Here is a 10,399-nt window from a genome sequence, read left to right as displayed (position 1 = left end):
AATCCCCTGCATTCAGCAAAGGGCTCTGACCTGCTCTGTGATGCTCCATGATGTCAGAGGACCCCAGTGCTTTGCTTGCAGCCGCAATAATACTAAAATCCACCGTGTCCGACTGATTGCTCCCCTTAAACTTATTTTCCCCCCCATCAGCCCCCAAGACTTGCACCCCCAAGGTGGTCAGGGCCTGGGATGCATAGCCCTTGAACTCATCGGTGTCTCCGCTCTGACTGCTCTCATCAAAGTACTCCTCCCCAAAGCCACTCTGACTCTGGCTGTTGAGCAGGTCAGGGTTGAAATCTACCCCGTCTGGAAAGAAATGGTTGGAGGAGTCGCTGTTGGGGCTGACGGCAGCGTCTGCGATCAGGTCGGCAGGGTCTGTGTAGGGGTTCTCACTGGTGTTGTTCTGGAACACATCTGGGTCAAAGAGGGCACTTTGTGAATGTCCTGAACTAGAAGAGTCTCTGACTGGAGTACCAATGGGTGGGCAGTCCTCATTAGTGGTGGGCAGCTTGGAAGCCTCCTCTGCTATATCCGAAAGGATATCGGTGACATCGGCTCCGATGCTGTCGGAGCTGGAAAGTCGAACCATCCTCTGGATACTGGGCTGTGAGTGAGGGATGGGCTGGGGGTAGGTGGTGGGAGGAGTGCTGCACTGGCTGGGTGCTGGAGTAATATGGGGGGTGTCCAGGGTGTCTGCACTCATGTTGACATCAAAAATGGGATTCTGGGAGTCAACATCCATTGAGAAGAGCTCCCTCTGGAAATCATCCTCAGTCTGATGCTTGGGCTTGTCGGCCGGGATGCGGGATTTTTTTTTCTTTTGTTTATTCCCCCCAGGGCCCATTTCCATCCTGGGGGAGCCAGAGGAAGAGTTCTGCCTTTCCAGGGGGCTGCTCCCATACAGAGTGGAGAAATCCTGAGGGGGATTCTCTTTAAGAAGGTTCATGAGCATGGGGTGGTTCTTGGTGTTGCTTGCTGGTGAGGATACTGGTGGTGGTGTGTGGTGGGGAGGGGTTGGACTTGAGCCAAGGGTAGACCCCATATTCCCTGTGATCTGCAACAAACTAGTGAGAATAGGGTTCTGAGACACTTTGCTGAAGTCCTCCCCATGGCCCGAGTCATGCCTCTCTTTCATGCTTATGCTCATGTTAAACAAAGTAGTGATGGGCCCCCCAGGAAAAGTGTTTGTTGGGGTAGTGGTACCACTCATGGGGTTGCTGCCTGTGGTCATGCCATACCCAGGGCTGCTGGCTGGGGGAAGGTTTTTCTTCACCATATCTTCAACTGTCTCAGCAATGAGGGACAGGGCTGGGGTGTCTGCTTGAATGGTTTCTGCTTTTCTACGAATTGCTCTCATGGTGACAGGAATGGACATACATCTGCAAGACACAAGGCAAAGGGATGAGCAGGCCTTCTGCTGCCCTCTAGCAATGGGCACAGGAGAGGTTGGAGGTGCAGAAGTCAAGAATTGAGGCACAAGGGAGCAGCAGGTCCAGGCTCCATGAACACCTCACTCTGCTGCTGGTATTTACACTCATCCCATCATGCCCATCCAGCCACAAGACAACTGCGCCTTCACACATCACCTTGTGATCACAAAGGCAGAATCAATCAATCAATTAACTCTAATAACTAATTGCTGACAGATCATGATCTTGTCATTAAAGCAGAGGACACAATCTGGGTTGTTTTTCTGCCAAGAAACACCTTTGTCTAAGCTTGGCAAACAATCTCCTGCAACCCTGTAAAAATCAAAGCTAATGCCATATTCTACTCAAGGACAACAAGCCTCTGATGTTCTAAAAGAAAAAAGAACAGCTATTCCTGTTGAAAAAGTCTGTGCTGTGCCCTGCTAACACTGCTGTGTTCTGAGCAGTGGCTGGGGTTAAAACCTTGATAAAAGGCCTGTGTAAGTGACAAGCTGCAGGGGAGTTCCTTCACTTCTTACAAGACTTTCTTAAAAGAAATCAACTCCAGGAGGAGGCACAACCAGCTCAGCACCTCAGACACACGCTCAGAAATAAGCAGCTGTGGTTCAGGGTCTGGAATGGAATCTCCAATAGGGCTCCAAGGTCTCCTCTCTTCCAAACAAACTCACCCACAGACAGAAAGGCTCCAAAACTGCTAGGATAAGTGTGATACAGACACAGAGCTCATCTAATATGATTTGGAGCATGTGGCAGCACAAAAAAATCCAGCTTACCTTTGAACAACTTTGGCAATGAAATCATCTGTGCAGATAAGAGCATCAGACAGCCCCTTGTACAGCTTGCAGTTCACATGGGTAGAGTCCTGCACATCCATCACCACTGGAAGAGAGAAGGTGTTTGGAAGAGATCACAACCCTGGCTGCAGGGGAAGGAAGCCCTGCCTGCCTTCCCACAAACATCCTACTTACCACACACCAGGGAGTCATTCACAGGATGCTGAAAGGATACACTGAAACAGGAGTCAGAGAGAGGACACACCTCGAACTGCAGGATCCCCGGAGAATCTGCAAGACGTGGGTGGGGACTGTTAAAATCAGGGGACACAGGAGATGACCCCGAGGCACCAATTCAAACACCCCCATGTAGAAAACATAAAAAAGGGGGAAGGAAAACAGCATGGGCCTAATTTTTGATTCCTACACCTGGGAACATCACCCAGGGTTTCCTGTGACCCTCTTGGTGCTGGACCCACCTTCTTTCAGGACCGTGCGCTTGACACAGCTGCCAATGAGGGTGTTGTAGGCGACCTGGTGTCTGATCAGGCTGAGGATCAGAGGGACCCTCCCGGGGTGCTGGAAGGCGATTTTACTGATCAGAGTTCCCTGAAGGCTTCTTCCGTCTGGGAGAGGAGCATCTTTGTTCAGAAAGTAACAGTGCTGCTGTCCTGGAAGAGCCTGACAAACAATTTCTACTTTACTCCTGTTCCTGCTGGGTACAAAGCAATTGCAGACACCTGGGAGGGAGAGAGGAGGCCCCAGATCCAAAACCTGGGAAGGCTCAATGCCAGATCTCTGCTGTCATTCCTGCAGCTGCACTCCAACAGCAACTGATCTTTAGTTACCTAATTTTATTAATTAATGTGGTCATGTCTGTATCTGAATTCTAACATCTGGATGGCACAGTTTGTGCCTGTGAATAAATGCTGTACCCATTTCCTTTATCCTACTTGAAAGATGCACAAAACAGGTGAAAAACCCCAAAGTGCTGATGCAGGAGGGTTGTAACAACACACTTACTGCATAGAAACGCATGTTGTGGTTCAAAGGCAGAGGATCGGCCTCCTTGGAGAGTTCAAACTGTGTGATCAGCTCATACAGGGGTACAAACGTTGGTGGTGTGTCAAACAAGGGAATACCTGAGGGAAGAAAATGGCACAGGATGATACCTGGGAGCCAGGAAGAGAGGGTGGGCCAGAGCAGGCATTACTATTTGGAAAGGAAAACCCACCCAGGTTGTACCGAGAACAGCACAAAACCTCGAGTAACTTTTCTGGCACACTGGCAGTTCATGAGTAAAAACCTGAGGAGTGTCTGTTCCCCAGTCCTGCAACTCACCTGTGCAGCTCTGAAGCTTCTGAATGAAAGCTCGAGACACTGGAATGGGACGTGGGAATTTCAGGAAGAAACACGCTGGTAAATCCACACTGTTGGCACTGGTGATTGATGAGAAGGAGGGAGTCCTGCAACGTGGGGTTAACAAAGGAGCTTATCAGGGGTACTACTGGCTTGTGCTGTGAGCACCAGACACTCTGCTGGCTGTTTGCTCAAATACAAGCAGATTTTCAATCCTTAAAAACTAAGACAGTCCTCAAAAGTAGCAAGAAGACTAGGAGGAATGGATTACAACTGGAAGAGGGGAGATTTAGGTTGGACATTAGGATGAAATTCTTCCCTGTGAGGGTGGGGAGACCCTGGCCCAGGTTGCCCAGAGAAGCTGTGGCTGCCCCATCCCTGGCAGTGTTGAAGGGCAGGTTGGATGGGGCTTGGAGCAACCTGGGCTGGTGGGAGGTGTCCCTGCCCATGCAGGGGGATTGGATCTGGATGATCTTTAAGGTCCTTTCCAACCCAAACCAGTCTGGGACTTTATGAAAAATGTCACATGCCTGTAATAGGTATTTCTGGGCTCAGAAACAGCACAGAAGTGCTTTATATAACACTGTGACATCTTGCAGCCATCCCCACTCTGACTCCAACAGATGGGAGGTTCAGTCTGCATCCAGACATCCTTCCCTTACCCTTTGCTGTCCACTGGGTGGGAGCCCATGATCAGGGGGGCAATGGGAAGCTTGTACATGGCCATGGTTCCCTCAACTGTGACAGACACGTTCATACCCAGAGCTCGAGGAACTGCAGGAGGCAAGAAAACAAACCAACACAGCCCCAGGTGGGGAGGTAAAAGCAATGTGAGCTTTATCCACTGAACATCACTACTGTGGAAATACCTTCCTTCTTTGACAAGGCACCTTTATCACCCAGTGGCCCACAGCCAAACAGCTCTGCTGCCTGCTGCAGGGTAGCCCAACTGCAGCACTCTTAAAATGTCTTCTAAACACACCTCCAAGTTCACTGGGTGCTCTTTACAAAGCAAAACAAATAATGACTTTGGACAGTTTCACCTTCTTCTTTTCCAAGACCAGCTTCCATTTTAATTTCTGCTTGGTTTTGTCATTTTAGGAAGGGACAGATGTCCACGGACATGCCTCAAAACCATCTTCCAGTAGGATGGCAGAGACACAAGTGTCCCCACAATAAAATACATCTCATGTTAACCACTGCATCCTCCCTGAGGGAAGAGGCCCTGTCTGCAGACAGGCACCCTCAGCAGCAGCCCAGGGCAAACTCCAGACCAGCCACAGGTTGGAGAAGATGGTCACTTACACACAGGCTTATGACCCATGTCCTCTGTAAGCCAACCTACAGCTTCCCCACATTCCAGGGTGACAGCAGAGGGCAGCCAGCCTGCTGGAATTCTGCCTTCTCTCCTTCAAGCAGCAGTCATCCACACCAGCAGGTAAAGCTGACCTACCATTGTTCTCGTGCAAAATAACAGGGGCTCCAGTGCCATCTTCAAACAAGTCATAGGGTGAGACATAATACTTGAGGTTCATCAGAAGACCTGTGGGAGAGCAGATTTAGAACAGGCACCCTGACCCCAAGAGTCACCACAACCACTACTAACCCCCAAGCAAGCAACACCTGCACTCCAGCACAGCCTGTGCAGAGCTGGTCCTGCACCTTGGCTGAGCTGCTTCTCTGCTCTCACAGCCACAGCCCTGGCCACCCGTTCTCTCTTTGTAAAGAGAAGCTGCCTTTCTGGATCAGGTGGGAGGTACAGACACACTACCCTCCTGTCCCTCTCCTAGCCTGACCAGCACTTCCCATCCCTGCCATCAGGTCATATGAAACTAATGACCACAATGGGGATCCTGTACAAAGACACCTTTATTTTTTCAATTGTTAATCAAAGATACCTCCACTCCTGGGGGTGAGATAGCCAACACTGCCATGCAGGATTTTGTCCAGGGGGTTTGCGTTGGTGGCTTGCCTGCAAGAGAGGCAGGCACAGGTCTGTAGCAGGGCAGAGTCACACCTGAAGCCCCAACCCATGTGCTGATGAAAGATTTTAACTCCAGACACACACTTCTCAGTCACACAGAGGCAGTGATCACTTCACAAGCAAAACAAAAGCTATTTCACTCTCTAGAGCACAGGGGGTTTATCCACTGAACCCCCAACAGTGAAACAGTCAAATGTTGCTCAGTTTCTTACTGTAAAATGCATTTCCCCTCATCTACCTGCCTACTATCTTTTTGCCTTCCAGACTGCCCTTCAATTGGATTCTGCAGTTAAAAAAGGGATTGCTCAGAAAGTTCCAAGCAATTCTTATACACAAATATATCTGTAATTCTGCTAGCATAGGCTTCTAGAGCCTCAGCATTGTACTTCCTGGCAATCATGTCAGACTCTACAGGCAATGATGGGACAATTCCTGGATATCCAGACCTTGGCATGACCAGAATCAGTCAACATGATGCAGAGTTATCAGGGAAAAACAACCCAACAAAGCATTCTAGATCCTTACCAGTACATCCCTGCCATTTTTGAGAGATCCAGCTCCAAGGACTGCAGAGCTAAGTACATTTTAGTTTTAAGTTTGCTGGGGAAGACAAAAAACAACAACAACAATATAAGAAACATGGAAAGGAAGGAACTGTGAAATGCAGCTTCCAGGACTGGCTGACAAGCTGCAACACAGGCCACCAGATGTAGAAATTGTAACTCCTCATCCTTCACTCCCACTCCACCTTAAACCCTTCCCAGCCCTGTGCACACATCCCAGGGGTGACGATGAACTCAGCAGCATCATACACACCATGAACATTTAAGCCCACAACTAAAACCTTGTACATTTATATAAGTGGATGTAAATAAACTCTAGACTTACTTGTCTCCTGGCAACTTATACAGGTTCACAAGTCCCCTGAGATGCTTTGAAAACTCATCAAAATTTTTCTCTCTGAAATAAAGAGGGAGAAAAAGTTACCAAGTGTTCAAATTTGTAACAGATCAAGATTTTGTTTTAAAAAGTTTTATTAATACAGACAAAGTAACTTCAGGATTTTTGCTACGTGGAAGCTACAATATCTGCTCTTCAAATGATCCAGCTTTAATAATTCTGATGAATGTGGTGCTGTGGTTTCCAAGAGAGCAGGCACAGCAGTCAGAATCAGAACCAAAGACAAAATCCCCTGGAGAGGTAGAAAGACTTTGTGGGGAAGGAACATTCATTAAATATTGTGCATTTCCAGGCATAAAAAAACATCAAATCACTCCTGCAAAGAGAAGCCTGTCAGAAAAGGCCACAATTAACTCTTGCTGCTCACCTCAGATGTTGCACCAACTCGGGACAGCTCTGAAAAGGAAAGGACACACAAGGACATCAATGTGGAATGCAGCAATTTCAGCCTTTGTGCAGCAACTGCAAAATATTCAGGCCAGTAAAATTTCTGAGCACCAGCTTTTCATGAGGAGCAACACAATGTTCCCAACTCCACGTGGCTCTGCTTCTAGTTCTGCTCCTCAACTCTCTCTGGGACACATTCAAGCAATTTCCTCTTATGTGACTAATGTGAATTAAACTTTTGAAGTTGTGAAGCCTTAGGTTGAAAATTGATGCTCTTACACAGAGATATTAAAACATGGTCTGTTCTCAGAAGAGTGGCCAATGTAAACAGCAAGTTCCCACTTCCACAGGTGCAGAGGGAAGTAAAGTAATTTGCTGCCAGTGTTGCAGGTTTTAGTACTTTGCCTTCACAGATGTTTTACAAGATTAATTTCTCTGTCCTTCCATCAGAAACAACACCCTCAGCAACACAGTGATAACTTCCTCAAATAATTTTGCCAGTTATAAAAACCACTCAGAGAAAAAGAGAGGAGCAGTAAAATGGTGCTTGCATAGATGCACCACAGAACAGGCTCCTCCATGGAGGCTTCTGCTTCCAGGAGAACAAGGAGCAATGCCAGGTCCTATGGGATATCTGGTATAATCTATTTCCTCTGCTTAAACAAAAGGGAATCAAAAGCACAGAATCACAGAGTCGTGGGGGTTGGAAGAGAGCTCTGGAGATCATCCAGTCCAAACCCCTTGCCTGAGCAGGACCCCTAGAGCAGATCCCACAGGAACATGTCCTGGTTTGGAATGTCTCCAGGGATGGAGACTCCACAACCTCCCTGAGCAGCCTGTCCCAGTGCTCTCTCACCCTCAGAGTAAAGAAGCATTTTCTTATACTTAGGTTAAACCTCCTGCTTATGGCAGTTCCAAAACCAACCCTTAGTCAGCAGTACCTACCACAGGGTTTTCTCCATGATGAGCCACCTTGACATCACACAGCAGCCCTGTAGGATCTAACTGGACTTCCACATAGAACATGTCTGAAGTGATGTAACATTCAGTGCCATTTGCACTAAGGTGAGATCCAAGGCTTACATACAAAACAAAACAAAAATTGCTTTGAGACACACACAGAAACCCATCAGAGCAGCACTGGGGTGATGAGTGTTACAGATAAACAGGAAAGGCCTTTTTGTCATAAAAGAAAGGAGAACACCAACCCGTTCTGCCTGGCTATGGACTCCAAGCGATCTGTCATGGCAGGCAGGGAAGATACTGGATGGAGAGAGCAAGAAACAAGGCTTGGTGAACCTCAGGAAGAAGACACTAGCAATAAAATTCAGCCTTCACCAGTTACTCCCTCCCACCTCTGCTCACACCTCCACCAATGCAACTATATCCTTTATCTGTCCCCAAAACACAGGTGGGACAATTTGCATGGAGAAAACCAAACGTTCTCAGCACTGCCCAGAGGGAAGGGATTCTCCTCCAGGTGGGACTGAGGCACAGGCCTGTGCAGCAAGAGTGACCCAGGCAATCCTGGCTGGTGCTGGTGGGCTGGGATCCTTGTGTTCACACAGCGGGGAGCACAGTGAGATGTGCTGGCAACACCCTCACTTGTCTTTGGGATCTGGAGCCTTTCCAAGCACACCCAGAAGGTACCAACCTTTCAGTGCCTTCTGCAGAGTCTCCAAGCAGCTCACCAGGTGCTGGTGCCCCCCTGAGTTCATCACCACTCGCTTCTCCTGAAGCAGAAAGAAGAAAAATATCCTTTTGGTGGGAGGGAATGATTGTAATTTCTGCTCAGCCCAGTGAGGTTTATTTAGGTGATCAAAAGCAGATGAGATTTTGTTCCAAAATTACATCCTCATTTTCATTCCTTTAGGAGAACAGAATACATTTCTGAAGCAGGTCTGGAATGGATTTATTTTCTTTCAGCAAGTGGCTCATCTGGAGGAGCAGACTGCAGCAACATGTCAGTGAGCACATGAGCCAAGAGTTACACCAAAGACAAGACAGAGATCAGGAGAGAGGCAAAAACTCTCAAAAAACTGCCTCCTGCTCCTCCTTCCCTCACCCAGGGACCAACATTTCTAACCCATGTTTGACAGAGTTCTGGACACCACTGAGCTGTACAGGACAGACCTTGACCCTGTGGGGGGCAGGAATTGTTTGGGCTACTCAGCCCTGGCTGAAACCACAAGTTTGACCCTTTTTCTGGCACTCAGCTGAGAGTTGCCCCATGACAACTGGGCTGTAGCAGGGGAGGCTGTAACTGGGGGAGGCAAAGGCACAGCAGACAGAAAGGGCAGGGCCATCCCCCCCTCCCCTGCACAGGGGCAGGTGGGATCTGACAGGCCTCAGCCACCCCAGCCCAGGGGGAAGTCAAGGATTGCACCAATGAGAACTTTGAAGAAGTCTAACAAAACAACAACAAAATTACACCTGAAGACATTTCAGAAATCCCCCTGCTGAGACCCCAACAACTCTCACCATGACTTGCCGGACTAACTTCATGGTTTCTGTCCAAGGTCTGTTCTGGTTGTACTTTGCATGAAGCCTTTCCAGGAGGGTGCTCATCTTATTCAGCTTCTCTGTTTCTGTGAGAGGGGGGAATGTCCAGGGAAGTAGAATGAGAGAGTAGCTGAAGTTTTACAAATAACACAGCTTGGCAGTTTCCAGCTTCAAGCTAAATGTGATTTCTAAAAGCTGCTTCTCTGCTGATGTGTCCCTGCCACCCAGACTGAAGGGTAAGGGCACTACAAGCTGTTGATACCTAAAGGTTTATGAAAGGTCTTGGGAAAGGTCCAGCTCCTGTTCTGCATGGACTCAGAGTGACATGGCCCCACCAAACTCAGTTCTGTCATGCCAGGAACATCTCAGGGCACTGAAGATAACACAGCATGGTCTGAAAATGAAGCTTCCCCAGGACAGGAATCAGAGAGCACAGAAAGCAACCTGCTACAGAGCTGAGGCAAAGCTGCATGTCTGGAATTCCCCTTCACTGCCCTCTCTTCCAGCTCCACAGACCTTCCCATCACCAAAATCCTCAGCCAAACCAGTCCCACCACCAGCTGTCACCAGTTCTCTGCTCACACTCCTGCCTCACACTTGCTTGGCTCCAGAGTCAGTGAATGGGAGGTAACAAAACGCAGGAAAATGAGGGGGGTCTCAGATCTCCACCAACCTGGAACCCACTCAGCCTTTACCAACCACCTCTCATATCACTCTGACTCCCACCTGTGGTTCTACAAGCTCATTTCCGTATATTTTAAAGAGTTCCACTGCTGTGAACAAGACCTCTCTGATGAGACAAAAGGGGGGACCCAGGAGCAGCGACGGAGGAACAAACTGGGCAGTTCAGACCAAAAAAGTGTTACTGTTTGTTCCTCTGCTCTCTAGCCGGACACACACACAGACCAAGCAGGTTTCAAGGTGTCTTCAATTGTGTCTTTTACCTGCTGAGTGACAGTGTTTTCTGCACGTGCATCTGTGAACATGTCCCAGCCGCAGGGCTG

General features: G+C 48.5%; 1 protein-coding gene across 1 annotated transcript in view; it reads right to left on the bottom strand.

Moving 5' to 3' along the window:
* The window catches only part of MED1 (mediator complex subunit 1), an 11,311-nt gene extending 1,835 nt beyond the window's left edge, over positions 1–9,476 (bottom strand). The window contains 17 exon segments of the mRNA XM_009996971.1: position 1; positions 4–1,379; positions 2,204–2,309; positions 2,399–2,494; positions 2,683–2,884; positions 3,227–3,345; positions 3,545–3,669; positions 4,225–4,336; positions 5,016–5,105; positions 5,461–5,534; positions 6,072–6,146; positions 6,435–6,506; positions 6,874–6,902; positions 7,839–7,971; positions 8,102–8,156; positions 8,548–8,626; positions 9,375–9,476. The exon segment at position 1 is cut by the window's left edge and continues 316 nt beyond it. Of these exon segments, the coding sequence (XP_009995273.1) occupies position 1; positions 4–1,379; positions 2,204–2,309; positions 2,399–2,494; positions 2,683–2,884; positions 3,227–3,345; positions 3,545–3,669; positions 4,225–4,336; positions 5,016–5,105; positions 5,461–5,534; positions 6,072–6,146; positions 6,435–6,506; positions 6,874–6,902; positions 7,839–7,971; positions 8,102–8,156; positions 8,548–8,626; positions 9,375–9,461 (2,831 nt within the window). The 5' untranslated portion in view covers positions 9,462–9,476.
* Positions 9,477–10,399: the final 923 nt, after the last annotated feature.

This window comes from Chaetura pelagica, unplaced genomic scaffold (assembly GCF_000747805.2).
Source record: "Chaetura pelagica isolate M959 unplaced genomic scaffold, ChaPel_1.0 scaffold1420, whole genome shotgun sequence".
In the NCBI taxonomy this organism is placed as follows: domain Eukaryota; kingdom Metazoa; phylum Chordata; class Aves; order Apodiformes; family Apodidae; genus Chaetura; species Chaetura pelagica.
This window is presented reverse-complemented; position numbering and strand designations above follow the sequence as displayed.